The sequence below is a fragment of the Schistocerca americana genome, chromosome 1 (genome assembly GCF_021461395.2).
Source record: "Schistocerca americana isolate TAMUIC-IGC-003095 chromosome 1, iqSchAmer2.1, whole genome shotgun sequence".
NCBI lineage: Eukaryota > Metazoa > Arthropoda > Insecta > Orthoptera > Acrididae > Schistocerca > Schistocerca americana.
This window is the reverse complement of record NC_060119.1, coordinates 1,079,309,332-1,079,330,951: the sequence shown is the minus strand read 5'-3', so window position 1 is coordinate 1,079,330,951 and position 21,620 is coordinate 1,079,309,332. Positions and strand designations below refer to the sequence as shown.

General features: G+C 38.9%; 1 protein-coding gene across 1 annotated transcript; it reads left to right on the top strand.

Annotated features, from left to right (window-relative positions):
• Positions 1 to 6,696: 6,696 nt before the first annotated feature.
• On the top strand, positions 6,697 to 10,329 carry LOC124550019 (thioredoxin domain-containing protein 17-like). The gene is made up of 3 exons (XM_047125281.1): positions 6,697 to 7,010; positions 7,894 to 7,975; positions 10,033 to 10,329. Exons 1-3 carry the CDS (start codon positions 6,866 to 6,868, stop codon positions 10,175 to 10,177), a joined length of 372 nt encoding a protein of 123 aa, XP_046981237.1. The 5' UTR covers positions 6,697 to 6,865; the 3' UTR covers positions 10,178 to 10,329.
• The last annotated feature ends 11,291 nt before the right edge of the window (positions 10,330 to 21,620 follow it).

Genomic DNA, 21,620 nt, shown 5'->3' with positions numbered 1-21,620 from the left:
AACAAGCCGTGTTCTATGTTCTCCAAATCAAGAGACTCACTTGGGGCATAAGTTTGATTCACAGTAGTCATTAAATAATTATGTAAAGCAACTGTTGCTTTTACCACCTTATCGATACGGCCGACTTTCAAATTAATAGCTGTGTGGAAAATCCTAAAGCGAACTGCCAAGATACCAAATAGATTCTCAACAATGCCCCGAGCCCTGGATAATCTGTAGTTGTAAACTTTCTTTTCCATGCAGTTCAAGTCACTCTACCGGAATGGTTTCAGCATATCAGTCCTCAGAGGAAATGCATCATCCCCTATAAATACATACAGTAATTTGCGTGAACTGTTTGCTACTTCTTTCTCTTTTGGAATGTTGAAGGTGTTTCTTTGTAATATCCTAAAAAATTCAGTATCCTGAAGACCACCGCCATCAGATATTCTGCCCTTTGTGCCAAAATCGAACGGAATAAATCTGTAATTTACATCAGCTATTGCAAGTAGGACCATACTGTGTGTATGTTTGTAATTCAAATAAAGTGATCTACTTCCAGCAGGGGGTACAATCTCTACATGCTTTCCATCTATACTTCCACCTCCTTTCAAAATCCTTTGCAATGCTGGCCCATTCATGCACTGTTTCTGGAACCAGAAAAATGAAAAATCCCAATTTTAAAAATGTTAGCTTAAAATTACATTATTATGAAAAGTAATGTATAGTATTCTTACACCTATTAAATTTGTTTGGGACCATAAATACATCTATGTTTCTTCTACCCCCACCCTCCCCTGCATGAAACATGTTTATCTACATGAAGGTAATATTTGCCCCTATTACTATATTTACCGTATAATTGTAATCTCGTTTGTTTTCCAGCACTGCATGCATTGTTCTTTACTGTCTTATAAAAAAGATTATTTTGTGATAATATAGCTACTTCTTTGCATTTTCAGTGTTCAATATTCACGAGTGTTCAATATTATTTGCAGAATGAAATTACCACAGTACCACTCCCCATATCACAGCATATGGAGGAAGAGTTGGAGGTGGAAGTAGATCCTCTACCTCATTCACAGCAATGCGAAATTTCCACTGTCCCATCTGTTAGTGATAGAGGGTCACCAGAAGTTTGTCTTTCAAAAAGCAAAGAGAGTAGACCAAATAGAAAAAGAAGGGGTACTGAAATGGACTCTGTTCTGGGAGTTATTAGCAAACATTTCCAAAGACAAAAACAAAAGAAAGATGAGGACCGCTATGAAGTTTTTGCGAAATCGGTTGCTGCTAAAATGAGAGACATATTGGACCACAAACAAAGACTGTTGGCAGAAATTATAAATGATGCCCTATTCATGGCTGAAATGGGCCAGTTGAAGCTCACCCACACAATTTGCGATGTGAGTGCAGACTCAACTTTGCTGTACAGTAATTACTGTGCAATAGTGGGCAGAAGCAGTTCACAGTCACTCGCATCATTTGTCAGTAATACCAGTGACAATTAATGTGTAAAGTTATTCATTTTGCAAGAAAAAAATTAAAATAAAATACCATTTTTCATTGAATACCAGTTCATTTGTGCTTTTAGAGTAAAATTATATTTTAACAATTATAGAAAGTTGCATTGTCCTTCTGATTAGCTTTAACCCAGTCTTAAAACATTATTTTTCCTATGTGTAATGATCTTGGTAACCGCAGGCAGTGCCAAAAGAAATACGAGTGTTAATATCAAGTAAAGACATACACTATTATTTCAGTATTCAAGATTCGCTTTGAAATGTCAAGATATTTGCAATGAGTGACCTGTAATTTTCCAGTTGAATTCACTGTCACCAGAGGCCTGCCAAATACAGTAATGCAGTTGGGTACTACAACAACCATTTCAAACTAAAGCAAAAGATACAGAGACAGCTGTCATCAAATGCCCATTAAATAAAATTATGCTGTATGGTACAGCAAAAACCACTTGAAACAAAAGCAAGAGGTACACAGATAGGTGACTGATAAAATATTGCCATGAATGTACTGATGAAAAATAGTTTGCTAGCATATGAAATGTTTTCATTTCCAGTCCAAAAAATGTGCAGTAGTTTAGCGTGAATAAGTATTACAATATTTATAGAGTAGGAACTGTAAATGCTATGAGCTCAATAAGGTATTGCCTCCAAGAAGTTAAAGAACATAAACCAAAAATACATTCAGTGGCCAGAGAAAAACTTCATAACGAGAAAACAGTGTTTCACTTACCTTGAAGAAAGCACCTCATAGATAGCACGGCAGGTTTCAGGCACTATGACACTTAGTGCATGTGGTGAAATTACAGATGTGTATTTGAGGTCTTCAAACTCCATCTTGTAGCGAAAAATCGTAATGTTGTTGTTAGCCTTTCATGTGGTGTTATAGCTTCCCTCATGATTGTATGCTGTTTCTTAGTCAAGCCGTCACGAGGGACAAAAGATTCACATACGTTTCCTCATTCATCCTGAGGTAATTATGCTAATCACGAGGATATATCTTCATTTCACTCAGTAAATTTGTATGAGAATACGATTTTCGTTTTTAAGCCACTCTTTACTCCACATATCGCGTTTCCTCTTTTGTTTCTTCCGTAAAACAAGCAAAAAGGATGCAACAGCAAGGGCATCGTCGTCTGTGCTCGACATTTTCCAATGTAAACAAACTGATGCTTCCACGTGTGTGCTTGAGTCGTGTGGAGGCGCGAGGAATTTGTGCACGCTTGAGCAAGCACGCTTCTGCAAGCGTGATTGTTAAGCATGCAGCAGCCTGTGTGGGGGGCCTTTATTGGCTGCCAGCAGATAATAGTGGGGGATGCAAAAAACGGCTGAAAATAGGGACGCCTTCCAAATGATGCGAGCTATAGATGCAATAATTCAATTCGGTAAACGAACATACCAGCATCCTGTATTAATACCTGTTGCGAGTGAAGGGATGAGAATTTTCAGTTTTTGCCTGGTCGAGATGCTGCGCACATCAAATTCTCCTTTGTTGAGTTCTTCTTCGTTGCTTGCAACTGCTTCTCTTTGTTCAAATGCCTAATGCTGATAAATGTTCTCGTTCTAGCATACAAGCTAATTATGTCTTCGTGCATCAGAAGAAACATTGCTTTGATGATTGATGTCGAAGTTTTAACTACTCTGTCACATTTAGAAGTGGTACATCCATGAAACTCAGAAAACATAATTTAAAAGTGTTTTATTGAGTTCACCCAGTTTGTTGTCAGATTTAAAAGACCTCTCAGGAATAGTAGACATCCAGGAACCAGAACTTGTTCCAGGAACTGAGCACATTTCAGCTCATGATCCCAAGGATTTGTTCTCACGAATTCTTCTTCCTCTTCCGTAATGTGTCCAATGTGACAACTACTTGGACATTGAACATTCACTTGGTTGTTCTCTGTCAAGACAATACAATGTTCACTGGTAATGAATTTCATGAATTCGTCATTGTGCGTTTAGGTGTCTGCAGCATCTTAACCACTGATTATCTTATCAGCAAATGATGCACTGCTTGATAACAGTACGTGGTCTCCATTTCCTGTTACAAAAAGAAGCTGAATTCTGTGCTTGACCTCGACTGCTGAAGGATTGTTACAGAAAGCACCAAGACTTGAGTTCTCAAAAAATAATTTTCCAGACAGTCTTGATTCAGTCAAGATGTTAGATTATACCTTCCTTTATCTTTTCATCCTTCTCCGAACAGGCCTAGTAGCGATGATAAACCCCTTTTGAAACGGCAACAAGCCCTTTCTGTTCTCAAAGCGCATTTCATGGCAAACATCTCGAAACTATTGAATGTGTTCTCTTGGGTTGGAAAATTCAGACCGAACCCACTATGTAGAGGTGTGCCATGCTCAAAGGGAACTCTAGAATTCAGAACTTCAAACACATCATTGACTAATTCAAAGAAAATACTTTCACATTCGTTTCCTAGAACATACAACAGAACTTTAGCCAAACTGTGTGGAAATAAACAAGCAGCCATCCTAACATTTTGTCATGCTCTACCTGTGACACTGATGTGAGCTTCTGATAAGTGGTGCACTATATGCACGTCTCCTTTCTGACTGTCTAAAAGGCTCGCAATTAATTTCCTCATTACTGAAGTTCCTTTAGGTAGATCTACTCCATCCGAAAAGTGGTTTCTAAGAAGCTACAGTAAGTGAGGCACGTCTTAGAAAACCCAGATCTTTCTTTCCTTTTTCCCCAGATTTGCGAAAAAAGTTTTCCGATGTGTTGACGCAAAGCTTATTCCACACTCTAGAATTTTTTCCTCCCATATCGCATGTTACAGCCACAACATGCAGCCCTGAACATTCAGCTTTCATTACTATGTCTTGGAGCAGGTTACTGTTCATTGTCACCTCAAAATCATAATAAACTGGCTGCTTCCAAGATCTACATAAACCACGAATCATCACAACTAGCACACTGCTGCAAGGTCCTAAAATCTTGTCTTCTGTCGCATCATAGCAGATGCAGCCATTAGTGTTCATTTCGTCAAAACACAGCACAGTTTTCTTTTCTAGCACTGTAAATGTATGAATCTTTGCTGTCAAAATTTCTTGCGAAGTGCCTGGATTGCACTTAAAATTTGTAGTCCAATTTTGAAGCATTGCACGAAAGGCAAACGAATCTTGTGCCTTCTCAAATACATATAAGCTTTTCGAGAAATGGCTTTTAAAGTTAGTGCATTGGCAATATGCTGGGAACTCCATTTAACCCGTCTGTTGCCTTGTAACAAACAGCGAATTTGTCCTGGAGTGAAACATTTCGACAATTCCTCATTATCACACTTTCTTTCGCAGTTGTACTTAATTTTCTCTTTTTTAACAGCATGAGCCTGACAGCTTTGAGCCATTTCAGGGCTGCACCACGTTGTTTTAGGGTAATTTCTAACACTGCAGTTTTGTTCTTCAAAAATTCTATTCCTTTATTCAGTCTTTTGATTGCTTTGTCCTTAAAGTCTTCAATCAGTGAGTTCACAGATTAGCACTGTATTTGTAACTTGGTCCACTTTCTTCTCCTTTAGGGATAGAGATCCCAAGGCTCCAACTGTTCTCTTTTGCACATCTCTATTTTCATAACGTAGAGCTCGCTCATGAGCAGCCTTCAGGAATAACAAATAAAAGTGGTTAATTGTTTGTTACATGTTGTCTGTTTTATTAATGACATGTATCCACACATAAAATACATACCATTTGAGAACATTTAAGTTAACGAAATCAACACTATGATTTAGTTTAATCAGTTCAACAATAAATGGCAGTATATTTAGATTGCTTACCTTTTCAGCAGCTTCACTGTTGCTTTCAGCAATACGTACATCTCCATGCCAGTTTGGTAAATGCTGCGATTGAACTACACTTGCTTTCAGCTTCCTTTCTATCGGAAAACCATGGAGTTCATTCTTTGAATCACACTTGTAATATTCTGGAAGAAAATAAATTTAGCAGATTCGTGCATTATTAACATTGATTTTATCTGCTCACTTGCAACGAGCTACCCACTCATTTTTAGGGAATCGATGATATATTACGGTATATCACTAGATTTACGGGCATAATTGTTACAGTTTGCAACTACATAATTACTCATCTCTTTCGCTACACTGTTGCAATAATTATTTAACCTCGCGTTCCGTCTTGATTTGACACGCGCTACTCGTACACTGCCTGCTATCTGTGGATGTCACAGCGTCGAAGGCACTGTGGGAAACCTGGCCGCATTCACGTGTGGAATGGCCTACCTTACGGTGTCTAATTACTTTGATTCGCATCGTCGATACAGGATACACAACACGCAACGCCATCTGCGAGACCACCATTTCAATAAACAAGTTTTTGTTGACAGAAATTAAAGTACCTGAGGCTGCATTTACATGTTGCGCTAACAGATGGCACAACTTTAGTACTTGAGCCAAGCTCGTAACAATATTTTACAAAGTCGGGACAACATACGGTCTTGTCAGGACAAGAAAGTCGATAACGTTCACAGTTCCGATATATCAGGACGGATGGCATTACAATAAAATTAAGTTGCATACAGCACGGCCTTATACTCTCTCACTTGCGCAAAGCTATGAAACTAAATCTGCAATTTATAACATTCATCAGTACAGCACTGCACTTGCAGCTTGAGTACATACGTCACAATATTAAATAAATTATATACATTTACAGTCTATGGAAAAATACGACTCTAGCTGCAATAATTTGGACCGATCGACTTACTTTCCTCATAGAACGTGATAAGTAGCACATTTCCTATTCTCTCTCCAACAATTTTGTAACCATTTCTCGTTCCGATTTTCGCCTCTTAGAAATCAGAACAACCTGGAGCGTTTTACTGAGTTACTACTACAGCTCGGTGCAGCATGCTCGAATATTAACGAAAACAAAAAACACAGACCTTTCCAACAGCCAAAAATTTCGTCTTCATTGATAATACCCACAACGCCTTTAACTCACCCTCAACTGGATGTGATAACTACTATGAACAACGGTACTTCCTATGTTTCGCTGTCAAATCAGACTATGGGAATGCCAAATAAAGGTTGTGGTAACAAATTGACATTTAACGTAGTGTAATGTTTAAATTCGCTCCAAATTTTCATGTTCGGTTTCTGTCGGATGCCAGTTCTGCCGAACTCAGTGGAGTGTTGTGCAAGTGCCATTTCGTATATTAAGAAATTGTTGGGTATGAGTTTAATCTTTGACTGCGCTTATCGCGGTTGGTTAACGATGATTGTCAGCTGTGAAGTGTAATCATGTGAGGCTGTAAAGTGTAAACATTTTAATCTAGATAACGAACGACATTAAAAGGAAACGTGTTCGCTCTTCCCAACATCATTTTCGGCAGAAAGGATGGTTACTCATCATAGCGCTGAAGGCTATGACGATTTTTGTGGATTGATTAAGCGATTGGAAGACTCAGGACAACCGATATATGTTCTCTTTTCCGGCTCAAAGGATTCTGACGGAAAGAGCTGGTGTCCAGATTGTGTAGAAGGTGTGTATGTAATGTTTCTCCGCTTTGGCATTCTTAGAGGTTGTTTGTGCGCATTGTTTTGAAGTGTAACATTGTCTGCTCGATGCGACGTTTATTGCCGTTTGTTTTGCAACGTATTCTTTAAATAAACCTTTCCTCGAATTTTGATTTACATGCGTAATATAGGGTACTCACTATAAAGATCTGGAGGTTTTACGAAGAGTATGAATAGTTGTGTTCTTTCATTGAAGTTGTTATTCATGGGTCCATAGACTCGGTAATTTTTTTTTTAGCGTAAAATGATTCTGCAGCCATGGGTTGTTGAATTATTGATGTTTGTTTACATCACCCAGTTAGGCACTGTCAACTTACGCATTTGGCCGCATGGCTAACATTTCTATTTGTATTTGAACATGGGCCTCTGTCATTGCATTCGCCAAGCGCTCATTGCTACAGATTAACGTGGGTCACTAATTTGCAAGTTTGATACCAACAGTTGTTAAATAAATTTTGATCAATAGGAATTTATGAAATAAATGTTAATTATGTGCTATATATCCAGGTGTCACATACAGAGTATGGACTAATCCGCTTCCTCATATTTAAAAATAAGTTTTATGAGTGGAAACATTTGTGTTAATACAGGAAGTAAAAGTTAAAGAACTTAGTGAAAATTGTTGTTTAAAATTTGTCATGTTACACAACGCAGATATTGCCACAATTTGAGAATCTTTCTACTTCCACTGTATTATAGTAGCCTACTGAATTTCTAATAAAGCTTTTGGATGTTAGTGTAATTTGTGTTCATTTAAAAATGTTTGTTGTAATAAACCATTTAGCGCTCTTAGATTTATTTTTATGCCTATTGAAAGCTGCAGCAACCTTTTTTTGTTTTTGTTAACAGCTGAACCTGTTATCGATAAGGTACTCAAGAGGTCAACATTAGCCATTCACTTTATTCATGTTGGCGTTGGTGAAAGAGCAAAGTGAGTTGTCTGTTCATTAAAATTATATCTATTATTGATACAGTATTGGGGTATTGTTAATGTAATACAAATATTGGTCTGAGTCAAGGCCTTTTTTGCCGTAAGTATGCATATAAGTAAGAAATGTCTTGTTAGATTAAAACTGTGTGTCAGACATGGACTCGAACTCAGAACCTTGCCTATTTACATAACGTCAACAATCTAAATACATAAAGAGACAGTGCTAAAGTGCACTTACAGTGTACCACAGCTGTTCAGTGGTGTGCTGCTGTGGTAATTTGCTGTCACTGTTCTTAGTCAGTCAATTGGTAATATATAGTAGCCAATGAAAATCACTCAATTTAGTAATCTATGTTGTCACAGGTATTTTTTTTTTTTTTTTTTTTTCTGAATACATCAAGCTCTCTCGAGGTTATGGCTGGCTTGGGACCTAATAGCTCAGTTTACATTGCTGTTAATGAAGCAGAATACCTGCTAACTTAATTTACAAATTGTAGGAAGTTACAAACGAGGTATGTGATTGGCTACCCACATCTGACTCACGATACGTCATATTCAGTTCCTATCATTCATCATGCAAACTGTTATCACCACCAGCACGCAATGGAAAAGCCATGCTACTGACAAGTGCACTTTTACTGAAGATTGTCATGATACATTTATTGACTTTTGTTAGCTGGCAATCAGATTGCATCTTTCCAACCTTATCTAGGCTTGGGCAGCACTAGAGATCAGTCTGTGACCATAGCCATCGTTTGGTGTTGGTGGTGATATTACCCATCCAAGTTGCGTACCTGCATCAAGAGCTTCAATGTAATCAGCATGAATAGTATCACTTTCCGAACTGCAGCTTAATTTTTTAGAAAAATGTGCACAGCGTGCCATCGGGCTCAACATTGATGCGCCCCAGGAGCCTAGTTGTTGTGAGCCTGTTGTGTGTCCTCCACATTGGTGACAACACAAACTTATACACTGCTACAGATCTCTTGTCCTGCTCTCCAGTCCTCGCAGATTCTGTTTAGTGCTCTATAGGAAGTTACTGATTTCTGTTTCTGTGAGTAATTTGCTACCTGCATCCTTTTACCAGTCAGAGCAGTACTCTAAATAAAGCCATTGAATGGGTCATGAACAGAGAAAACTGGGCACTGTACACTTAGTTGGCTGTTTTTGAACATAGGAAGATATTCAGAATCAGGCTTATTACAAGTGTGATGAACCATGCTGTTGATTCATCCATTTAAAAGTTTTTGGGCAACATTTAAGCAGTCTGTACCTCAGTGCAGCAAAGTGTGTCATAGTTGAGGAGGCCGTTCAGGTCAGACCAACTGCAGAGCAGCTCACTTTCAGATCACAAACACTTCAGCCCAATGAACCACTGAAGAGGAAGTATATGTCATAACAAATGTTACTAGCTCAACATAAATGTCAGTCAGGATGGTTTATGACACAAAATAGGGAAAGAGGTCAGATAGTGGTGACCTAGCTACTTAACTGCCCCCATCCCTCCTCCCACCACCAAAAACGTTTCTATTTTGTGATCAATAATGGAATTACTTAAAAGAAACATTTCACTCTGTACTTATATTCAGCAAAGCCTTCAGCTGGGAAAGGCCTCTTTCCTTTTTTGATCAGTAATTTCTTGTTTCTTCCTAACACTGCAAAATTTGTTGGATAGAGTACTAAAAAATATTTAATGGTAACTGGCAACCAAAGCAATGACATAATGATGTCTGTTATGTAAATCACTGCAAAATACAGCTATACAGCAGTTGCAAACAGGAACATTAACAATCCCTCTCACCCAATTGAACTCAACAAAGAAACAAACACTGTTCTAGTGACAATGTTGCTGGCTTGACTTCTGTGTTTCCTAATTACTTTTTTTTTTTTTTTTCCAAATCTACCAAAAGTACAAGTTTCCACCTTCTAGGTCTCTGCTTTATGTTTGATCGTACTTGTGAATTCAGCTCTGACAATGAGTATTGTTTAATGTGCTGCAGATTATAAATGTGTAAGAATGTAGTCTTCTTAATGAATATCAACATAATTGTTTTCAGGTGGAAGGATCCAAACAGTCCATTCAGGAAAGACTCCAGACTTCTGCTCACAGGTGTCCCAACTCTCCTGCGTTGGGGTGCACGGCAACGGCTGGTGGAATCAGAATGTGCTGATGAACAATTAATTGAAATGATTTTGGAGTAAAATGAAGATAGTAATTAATTTTTTATGAAAGCATATCTGGATAATCAATAGATCAAGCTGCTGTTGTACGTCATTGGGAGAACTTTGCGCTGTGGGAAAGATAAATCATTGTATATCTATTTTAATCTAAAATTAAAAGAAATTTGTTAAAAGATGCTCTTTCTTTTTAACATAGTTCACCCCATTACAATGCTGTTGAACTGTGTGCAAAGTTTTGACCGTATTTTTCATGCTTTATTTCAAATATTCCATTGCCCTTCAACTCTTATTAAATTCATTTTTATTCATTTGAGCATCTGTCTTAGTGACACAATGTCAAAGAATACACCTTAAAGAACATGCAAACTATGTGAAGAAAACAAAATAGAACAGAAGAACTAGCAACTAAGAAAATGTAATAAGAATGAAAATGTGGTGGAGTTGTCAACCAGTACCAATTTGCAACTACGTTTGAGAAGTAATGGAATATATTCTCATTTTGTTTGACAGGAATTGATCTGGACAGGCTTATTAGTGTATTTGATAACTTATAATTCATTTACTGAAAGTGAAAAGTCACATTTAATTTGCATTTCTTTTTAGTTGGCAGGTTATGTCTTGTTGTGATTACGTGCTTATTTCTTCAAAGACTTTTTTCAATAAAATAAGCTTTAGGTAGATATTGTGACCACCAAAGTTTTTTTCAAATCTAATCTTTTACTCTCCAGTAGAGTGTACTCTGGTTTGAACTTTCTGACAGATTGGATGGGAACTTGAACCTGGAACTTAGGTATTAATGCTCTCGCTAAGACACTTACAACTTTAATTCTGTATACAGTACGTAGGTTATAGCTAAAGCATATATTTACGGTATCTCTATTTCTAGGAGTGCTAGTTGTAGAAGAAATATGGGACAACTTCAGTAAATAACAGCTGGTAAGAGGACTGGTAGAATTGAAGTTGTGAAGGTAGATTGTACTTGTACAGCTCAGTCAAGGAGAATATTGGCCCAAAAGACAAGGTTTTGTGCTTGAATCCCAGTACTGACAGTCTTAATCTATTTGGAACTTTATTACTTTACTTGTTTAAACGGCGACTGCTAATGTAAGGCCACTACCGTATTTACTCGAATCTAAGCCGCACTTTTTTTCCGGTTTTTGTAATCCAAAAAACCGTCTGCGGCTTAGAATCGAGTGCAAAGCAAGCGGGATTTCTGAAAAATGTAGGTGGGTGCCGCCACAACTAACTTCTGCTGTCGAGTATATGTAGCGCTACACAGGCATGCTTTGTAGGCACAAAGATAAATACTAGCACCAAAATCTCTGCGTCAGTAAATAAATTAAAAAAAAAAAAAGTGGAAGACGAGCCTTTTTCCTCCGCCCAGAGTTTCGACCACTGTATTTTGGTATGTTATCCAACGAAGTAAATACCAATTCTGTATTGTTGATCTTCGAATGTAGCAGCATTTCAATGTACTACGAAAATCTGACTGGCAAGACTGTTTGGGATGTTTGACAATATGGCCAACTCTACGTTCTGAAATTTTTCCTACCTGTGAGAAGAGATGGTTGCTAATAGGAACTTTTATGAATTGTGAATCACATGCAGTATTCTCTTCGCTATAAGATTAATACGAATATAAACATTTTGCCATGTATTGTTTCGTGTTTGCTACTATCTCATTTAAATCCCGTTTGCCTAATAAACTACGAAACTAGAGTGAGACAACAGCAAACGCGGAAAAATATACATATCACGTCATGTTTATATTCGTATTATTCTTATGCCTGATAGTGATACAGTCAGAAATGAAGCACGGCAACTGACTAGATTTTTAAATCTAAGATGATTCTAATTTCTGTGCAGAATGTAATGAACTAAAGACGCCCGCAAAGATTTTCAATCGGAAAAAAATTTTCGCTAAAATTTCGTTCAGAACATCATCTATCATATGCAGTCTATTATTTGGTTCTTGTTGATCATTATCAAAGAAAGCAGTAGTGTAAGTAACAACAAATGTTTCGCTAATGAGACGATTCCTCTCTATTTTTTATTTGTAAGCGGCGGTAGCGCGCACAAAAGCAAGCCACGCCGCGAGCGGCGACAGGCCGTAAACACGCACTATCAGAATGCGACAACCAATGCATGACACAGTACAGTAATGTATTTTCAGTTTAGAGTGACGTAAACACCTATAACAAAGAAAACGGCGCTTATCAGATCAAAGAAAAATAAGCAATCAATTCAAACTAGATGAAGCACGTGAAAAAGGAAGGATATCCGTATAAATACGGACGGAGCGCGTGACGCGTAGCAATGGCTACCTGGTAAACCGTAACTGCTAAGCTTACGACTCGAACCAAACTACTGCAGCTGTATCGTCATTCATTCGACCTAAATTGTGTCTCATATTACAATTAGACGAACTTTGTTTTGATTTGGAGGTGCGACCTAAAACTTTCTCTCCCCTTGAATTTCGAGTCTCAAATTTCAGTTGCGGCTTAGATTCGGGAAATTTTTTTTTCCTTGATTTCGAGTCTCATTTTTCAGGTGCAGCTTAGATTCGAGTGCAGCTTAGATTCGAGTAAATACGGGTAAGCAGTCTCTCTCCCCCCCCCCCCCCCCCCCCTCACCCCAAAATCATTAGCCAGTTCATCAGGCTCGGTGGCCTAGCAGTAGAGCGCGTCTTGAAACCATTGTGGAACTGAATCCTTGAGCCACATGAAATTGTTATTTGGAGACAGAACATAGCTCGGATAGGACAAATTGGCAAATCAGATTGTACTTTCAAGTGGTGTGGAAGAGGAAGTGAAGCTTATTGTCTTTTGTCATCCTTGTTTTCACATTCTTTTTCTAGCTGATCACAATTTCACCAATCCTTCATTTATACATTCCTGTATTCAAAATGGCTTCCAGCAATACTTTTGGACATGCAATTCTAGTTACACATGTAAAAACATAAGCTGTTTCTTCTCTCCTAAAGTTGTGAAACAAGACCTTCTGGACTGAGAACTTACATGCTCTAATTTCATCATCAAGCAAGTCTACTTGAGCAATTGATTCTCATCTAATTGCATGTTTCTGAAATATGAGGAATACATTTCTGTAAGCTTCATTTTATTAGGCACGTGATATGACTGTTCTTACTCCACACTGTGGTCTTTTTATCAGTGTTTGCCAAATCTAGTGCCCCTGGCTCATACACTTGGGAAAGTAAGATGTCATAAGTGGAGGAAGAAGGTAGCAGGTGAAGGAAAACATACAGCAAAGAAACAAGAGAGAGGCACAGAGTATCATAAAAAGAAGAAATTTAGTGTGACATTGGCTGAACAGGAAGAACAATGCAAAACGGCTGTAGAAGGGAAATAGTGTCAATGAACAAGGAAAACATAAAAGCAACAACAAGACACAAATCTTCATAAACTCTCTCCTTAAGCATTGGGAAGAGCAGTTTGCAGAGCTAAGAAATCACTGTCTGTCACTCAACAAGCAGGCAGTGCTACTGTAAAAATTTACTGCAAATTGTCATTAATAAAAAAGACAGTGAAACACAATGCAAGAAGAGCTTTGAGAAGGTTGTCTGTGATATCTGCAATGTGATTAAGGCTTTCTATGCCCATGATCGTGTTAGCGGGATGTCTCTTGGCAAGGATGTCAAACCCTGAGAAGTTCTTTTTTTAAAGAGAGAGAGAGAGAGAGAGAGAGAGAGAGAGAGAGAGAGAGAGAGAGAGAGAGAGAGAGAGAGAGAGATCTTGAAGAAAAGGTACCTTAACAAGACTATCAAAGAGGCTTAAAAATTATTTATGCATGAGTTTTCACATACAATATAGATCATACGAAGTTATATTCTAATTAACTACAACATAGGGAAGATAAAGAGGACTGCATGTGCATATATCATAAAAATGTGCAGATCCTTGTGAGTAAACTTTCTCACAAGATACCATCATTTTCATCCATTGTAGGTAACGTTGGTTGCTGAAACAGTTTGTGAAACTGATAGTGTCACCTGTGCAAAGTGAGGATGCCAAACTGTGGAGTAAACACTATGGACAAATTTCTTTCTGAAGTTGTTACCAAAGACATTACCTTTCTTCCAGTGGATCTGTGGAACACCAGCTGCAACAAGACAACTCAATTCATGACCCTTGCAGAAGGATTTGCCTTTTTAAAAAAGTTGTTGAAAGAGTTCTATCTCCACTTCTACAACAGCTGTTGAAAGCATAGAGAGCATCGTGGATTGAATGAAAATTTGTAGGTTGTTGAAATAATTCTGTATTCTGATTTCTCAGAGAACTAGATCAACAAATTTTGAAAGGAAATAATGCAGGCCCACTGGGGTTCTGAAATTGTCACATTATTCACAGTTGTGAATTGTGGTAACTGTTGTAGTCCTGATAGTAATAAACTAAAGGCAGCTTTATATGGTGTTGTATCTAATGCTGCAAAAGTGTGACAAGAATGCTATTTTTGCCTTTCATAAGGCCACATTAACAATTTTCAACAATGTGGCCATAAAGTTACAATCCATCATTGTTGAACTGATGGAGTGGCATCTCAGTTCAAAAATAGATTAATTTTTGAAATCCTTCTGCACTATGAAGGAGACTCTTGATATTTCAGCTGATTGGCGCGTCTTTGCAATAGCTCAGTGAATGGCTGAAGCTGATGGAATTGGAAGTGTTGTCAAGAGGATGACATGGCAGTGTACTGCATGGCAAGGGATATTTTTCTAGAGCAGCAACATTTGCAGAAGTTGCATCAATGGCTGTGAGAAAACTCATGCATTTTGTATGCTCTTTTTGGTGATCTTGAGGAACAGTGGAAAGGTGTGCAGAAAGTGCCAAGAACATTATCCTTGCACTATGTATAGCATGATGAAAGACCTCACTACATCTGCTTTAGCTCATATTCACCATTTCCAGAGGACATCACCGCAACTCATAAGTCGCAACTATTGCATTGCATTCAAACGCTGGTGCAGTGTTGGGTGGTGCTATGCCAGTGTGACTGTTGCATCTCGTGAATGAAGCTGCGTGCTGTGGATTGATAACAGCAATTTTCTTCCACTACCAGTTTTGAACCTGCAGCAACCATTGACAGAGTCCACCCCACTGGAGCCCTGGACATGTCTGTTTTTCTGGCTCTGTATCATCGGTGGCAGTGTGTACCATTGAGTGATCCAGTGTACTAATAGTCACGTGTTCGAGGTTATGAACCGTGGCATACCGTGTTGCATGTGCGGAAGTGCTGGCTGGCCTTATTTTGTTATTCAGAAAGGCTCTGGCCATGTTTCAGAAAGCTGTTGGTGTGGCTGACCAAAGGCAAGTTTGCTGTCTTAAGTTTGATTCCAGTGGTTCCAATTGTGGTTTGCTGTATTTAATCAGAACTCAGTGATGGGTCAAGTTATAAGTATAATTTTTTCTAACTATGTTGATAAATGTTGATTGTTTTTGTGTATGTAAAAAAATTGCACTTTATTGAAACTTAATGCCATTTATGCTACAGCAGTATTGGAAATTTAGAAATTTGTTTTATTATGGTGCTGTTTCATAAATTATTGTAGTTGCCAAGAAAGTTGTGCAGGTTTGTCCATCTTACTGTTTAAAATGCGTTGTCTTAAATTCATTGAATGTGAGTTTTGAATACTGATTTCTTTTAATGAAAGTTCTTTTGAAATAAAATTGTAATGTGTTTTGAAAGGAATTATCAGACCCATCCCAACCCAGCCCTTCCACTCACTTGTTACATATCAGTGCTGAGTCTAATACAAGCTTACATGATTTCTGTTACTATGTCAGATGTAGATGATGAGACTAATTTTGTAAAGAAAAAGAAGAAAGAAAGAGAGAGAAATGGAAGTAACTGGGTTCTTTTTCATTACTTTAGAAAACAAAACTGTGAACATTGTGTTGCAATGTTATGAAAAAGATAGTTGCTACTCACCATATAGTGGAGATGCTGAGTCGCAGATAGGCACAACAAAAAAACTGTCACAAATAAAGGATTGTTGTTAAGGGATTTGGGGAATAATGGTGAGGCAAGGTTTGAGGTTAAGAAATTCCAGAAAGTTAACAGGGGGGTGATTTGGGGGCAGTGAGGGTGGATCACAGTTGGATGTAGGATTGAACTGAATTAGACAGGGTTCAACATTGGTCTTTGATTGAGTCTGATTAGCAGTGTTGGTGGTGAATCAGAAATTGTTTCCACTTCAGGGACTGGGAGAAGGAGATAAGGTCTTTAACAAGTCCTGCATGATTGAATTTGAGAGAGGGGCAAAAAGTGAAGCCTTTGCAAAGGACTGATATTTCTGTGGGGCTAAGGCTTCTGGAGGAAAGGTTCACAACCTTGTTTTGGGTCTGTTTAGGTTCTGGATTCTGTGTAGTGGTGGGAGTGAGTTTTGGAGGGTGGGGTAAGTGTAGTGTAGCAGGTCTGGGAGACAGGGTTTCTCAGCTATGAGGATTTGTGGGAGAGGTCTGGTGGTTGATGTAGAGGTGGTGGACAGTGGCTTGAGAGGTGGGATAGGAAGTGAGCAGGGTGGAGAGCTTTTCGAGATGGCATTGTACATGTTGCTCTAGTTCCTGTAGAGCAAGAGTTTCAATCTGTGTTACGCCCTGTGCATTGTGCCCTGAAATGAGAATGTCCTTCCCTCTATTCTTCCCACCACTCCTGCAATGGCATTTCACTGTCCACTGAACCTACACAACATGCTCGTCCATCCCCACACAGCCCTGCCCCCAACCCCATATCTCATGGCGCACACCCCTGTAATAGACCTATATGTAAGACCTGTCACACACATCCTCCCACCACCACCTACTCCAATCCAGTCACAAACATCGCCTGCTCCATCAAAGGCAGGGCTACCTGTGAAACCAGTCATGTGATCTACAAGCTAAGCTGCAACCACTGTGCCACAAACAAACTGTGGCCAAGAAACAAGAGGACCACCTTGTTGCTGATCCCACTGCCAAACATGATGCCCTTAATTTCAATGACTGCTTCACAGCCTGTGCCATATGGAGCCTTCCCATGAACACCAGCTTTTCTGAATTGCGCAGGTGAGAATTTTCCATGCGATATATCCAATGTTCCCATAACCCTCCTGGCTTCAAACTTCATTAGTCATTGTCTCCACCCATCCAGCCCCTTCCCTGTTCCCATTCCATCACTACAGAGCCTAATTCCACCATCACACCACATCTTTTTACTTCTCTCCTTTCCACTAACCGCCCCTCCCCTCTTCTACCCTGCTTTCTGTCTAACCTCCTGACTCCACATAGGTGCCGTACCCTCTCTCCACCTTGTCTGTACACTCCTTACTATTCTTCTCCCTCTTTGCTCCAGCCTCCTCCTTACTGCTACCCAGTCGCCACTCCCATCATGCACTGGTGCTGCTGCTCGCAATGTGGCTTCAGTTGCCTGAGACTGCAGTTTTTCTGTGTGTGTGTGTGTGTGTGTGTGTGTGTGTGTGTGTGTGTGTGTGTGTGTGTGTGTGTAAGCCTTACTGGCCGAAAGCTCATTTTCTGATAGTCTTTTTGTTGTGCTTGTCTGCGACTTAGCATCTTCGCTGTATGGTGAGTAGCAACTTTCCTTTTCATAATATTGTTACACTCCATCCTGGATTTTCCATTGTATGGACATTATGTTGGTCAGATTATCAGTATCTCTGGGTTAGACACACATTTAAATTTACAAGGAAACATAAAATTGAAGTAGGCAGTGCCATATTTGTGCGTCTGGGTGTCCCTGGTGAATATGTTGTAGCTGATGATACTGATGTAGTGTCTGTTTTATGTGAACTAACATCTGGCAGGAAGGGTGAATTGAGTTGTGCTGTTGGGTTTTTGAGGTAACAACACATTCGATAATTGTCTGTTTCTGATTGTAGGCTTACAAAGTACTTATGTAGTTATGGACGTCACTACCTACACCTTCTTCTGAAATGTAGGCACCTGATGAGGTTTCCTGATAAATTAATGGAATAACAAAGTCTTGTTTTGAAGTGTTATTGGGTATAGTTTTACCATTGTTTACACGCTGTGGCAATTAAACTGTCTTACAGATAAAGTATTGCATGTGTAACTCATAACCGTAACACAAACTAGCATAGCAGTATATATTCATATATAAGTTGTAGAAATCTATAAATAGATGCCTAATACAATACAGTATAACGAAAGGTCCTGGGTACCAGTAAAATATTAGACATCAAATTTGTAATGAAACTTCAGAAGATTTTCTCAAAATACCGAAATTATTTTTTTCCACTTTTTTTTCTGTCGTGGGCCCTAATGTGTGTTAACATGGAGAGTATTTCCAAGCAATATTTGCCATAGTAGCATAACTGTCAACATAGCTGCAATGTGGCTGTAATGCATGACAATTCTGCACTATAGCCAAGCACTATTACAGATGTTGCAGGTAGTGGAATGTTACCACTCATATTCACTGCTGGAGAGTTCTTAAGGTGGGAACCAATTCTGTGAATGTGATCTGTCAGTCGTATGTTCATAAATACCTTTACCTTTAAACTACACTTTCTGCTCTTGTCAGTCCAAGAAGTTGTGGTACTGCTATGCAGTGCCACTCATAGCTATATCAAATTTATTCAGCATCTGTAGGAAAGCAGTGTGATGATGGAAGATAGTTTGGTACCCAGTAGCTACGAAATTGGGTAACGCCACTACCGCCATAAACTAAGGTTTCTACTTGACCATCTTTCATCAGCATTGTAGAAAGGAAGTAATGTATGTTGCTGCCTTGAATAGGAACATGTACCATCAAAGATCCCTCGATTAAAATGAAAGATGTTGTGTAGAATAATTTAAATAACTAATCACAATATTGTATAGCTCTGACTTCCCATAAATTACTATTATTTCCACATCAAGAGCCACTTAAGACAAACATTGTTCCCATTCTTTCCAAAACAAACTACACTCCTTCAGATATTTTCAGTTAACCATTTTTCCATTTGTAATCCCCTGGTTCATCGGATATAAGTGTTAATCTCTTTATATTGATATATGATGATTATTACTTCATAATTTTTGCTACTGCCTCGAGAGGTATGCCTGCTGTGGTACACCTTTGTTCTTTCACCATATGTCGCACTCTATGTCAGTGAACGTTGTTTTAAACAGAATATTGCCACAAATTAATGAATGACTTTAACTGAAAATTCTTGAGACAGCTGATTCCTTTGCTTGAAAATATGTTCCTTGTCATAAAGACCAATTTGAACTATGTTCCGTTATTGTTTTGGCTCTTTTGTTTTAAAATTAAATATCTATTGATTATGGATAATCCCCTGTAATTGCTCTGCAATAACATAATTTTCTCAATTTATTTGATAAACAGTGTTCCAACCTTCTGGTTACCGTAAGGAGTTACATGTTTACGTTACCATTTAGTCTACTTCTCCCATCTTAAAATCTCAGATTTGCCTTAATACAACAAAAGCAGAAAAATGAAGATTCAAAAGAACCAACATCGACCAGGTACGTCCACATGCTTTAACTATTTTGGAGAACACTTCTGTAAATTTCCTTACTCTTGCTTTACAATTTTGTATTTTCATGATTGATTTATTCTCCTCTAATCATCTGGACAGATAATACGAACATACTTAATTATATCTGTGATGCAAGTGTCCCTTGAATATTTATATATTTATTTCCTATAAATTTGGTTCAAGTCATTCACTCTCCAGACTCATCCTGACCACGGGTTAGACTATCCCCTTATGTTGGATCTGCCTATCTTTTATTTCTTAATACGCAGTGGATTCACCTAAAAACTGTATTATAGTATATACAGTTCCAGACATTTCCTCTTCACTACTGTTGTTACACTAACACGTTTGCTGTAATATTCCTTCCTCACAAATAATAGTGGCACATTCTTTGTATTAGCAAGCAACAAGAGTTGCCTTATACTTCTGCCCTGTGTTCCTTTCCTCCTATATTCATGTGTTAGGCCGTCAAAATATCCTTGGTGGAATCACTAAAAAAAAAAGTCCACAAAATGTCCAACAGATGGCGCTGGACAGCAAAACGTCAGTGACTGTGCATGACAATCCTGTATCAAAGGAGCTGTAATGAGAGAGAGAATCAGATGCGCCAGCAGTCGCAGCATGTTGACATTACCTGAAAAGGCGCTTTTAGTGAAGCTGTATTATCAGGATGGGGAATGTGCTAGTTCAGTGTTGCGATCCTATCGCCATAGGAAGGGGATTCGAATGGGTAAAGGTCTGTTGACAAATGCAGCTGTGGCGAGAATTATTTCGAAGTTCGAAGCCATGGGTTGTTTAGACGATAGACCCCGTAGTGGCCGACCGTGCACAAGGCGTAATGCTGCTGAGACAGTTCAGGAAGAAATGGGGACTGTAGCGGGTTTGTCTATGCAAGGGGAAGTCAGCGCTCGTGCTGTCGCACGTTGCACCGGCATTCCATACACTACTGTTTGGTTGGCACTTAGGCATACCCTCCGATGCTATCTGTACAAAATCCATTGGCATCATGAACTGTGTCAATTTGTACCTCTCTATCTACATTATTCCGTGATTTATTCAGTTTTCAAATTTATACTGACTTTTTGATCACCTGGTATGTGAAATGCAATATGTTGGGTGTACATCACCTTTGGATTTAAATTTAGAGGGTTGTTATGGCCAATTTAATCCATATCCTAGTTATAATTCCTGTAATACCTCTGTTGATAACTCAGTGTTGGATGCAGACATTTTATTCCTAAGTTCCTGTTTAGTGTTGTTTAACTGTTGCCACACTTTTTGAAATTCATTCTGGTCAACACTATCACCCATAGAATTAGAATTTACTGCTAGTGGTGTCATCTTCTTCTTTGGCGTCCAAGGCACCCCAACTCGTGACATCAAAGTATAAATGGCTCTTTCCCACCATTACAATACTCGCTCTCTCTCCCGCCTTGTGGCTATACATTATGTTTTGCTTCTGCACATAAATAAAAAAAAAATGTGGCTACTGTGTAGTCTTTCCTCTACCACTACTACCATAAATGGTTTCTACAGGACCACCTTTCATTGGCAGAGCTGGGATATGTTGCTACCTTAAACAGCAACATGTACCACCACGCTAGGTGTCGATATATTTCCGCAGCTGCTAGTATTGTCCAATGTATGAGGTTCATTCAAATGAAACCTGGTCAGTGCATCTACCTTTGCCTTACACGTAAGGTGGCACCACGTAGCTGCAGGTGTGGTGGCGCCATCTGTCGATAGAGAGACTGACGCGTGCGCACAGTTTGAAGTTGCATAGCACCAGTGTAGTTTCACGCCGAAGAGAAGGTGGTCACAAGTTATCTTCCACTACCGAACATGCAGGCGAGTCAGCAGGAACCACGAGGAGTGATTCGATTTTTGGTAGCAGAGGGCGTCGGAGACCGCGAAATGTATCGACGGATGAAGGCTGTATATGGTGAG

What these genes read in the sequence shown, in the direction of transcription:
- LOC124550019 (XM_047125281.1), top strand. Translation starts at nt 6,866, where the DNA reads ATGGTTACTCATCATAGCGCTGAAGGCTATGACGATTTTTGTGGATTG. An exon ending in GTGTCCAGATTGTGTAGAAG is followed by an intron (nt 7,011 to 7,893) that starts GTGTGTATGTAA and finishes TTTTGTTAACAG; the next exon opens with CTGAACCTGTTATCGATAAG. An exon ending in GGCGTTGGTGAAAGAGCAAA is followed by an intron (nt 7,976 to 10,032) that starts GTGAGTTGTCTG and finishes AATTGTTTTCAG; the next exon opens with GTGGAAGGATCCAAACAGTC.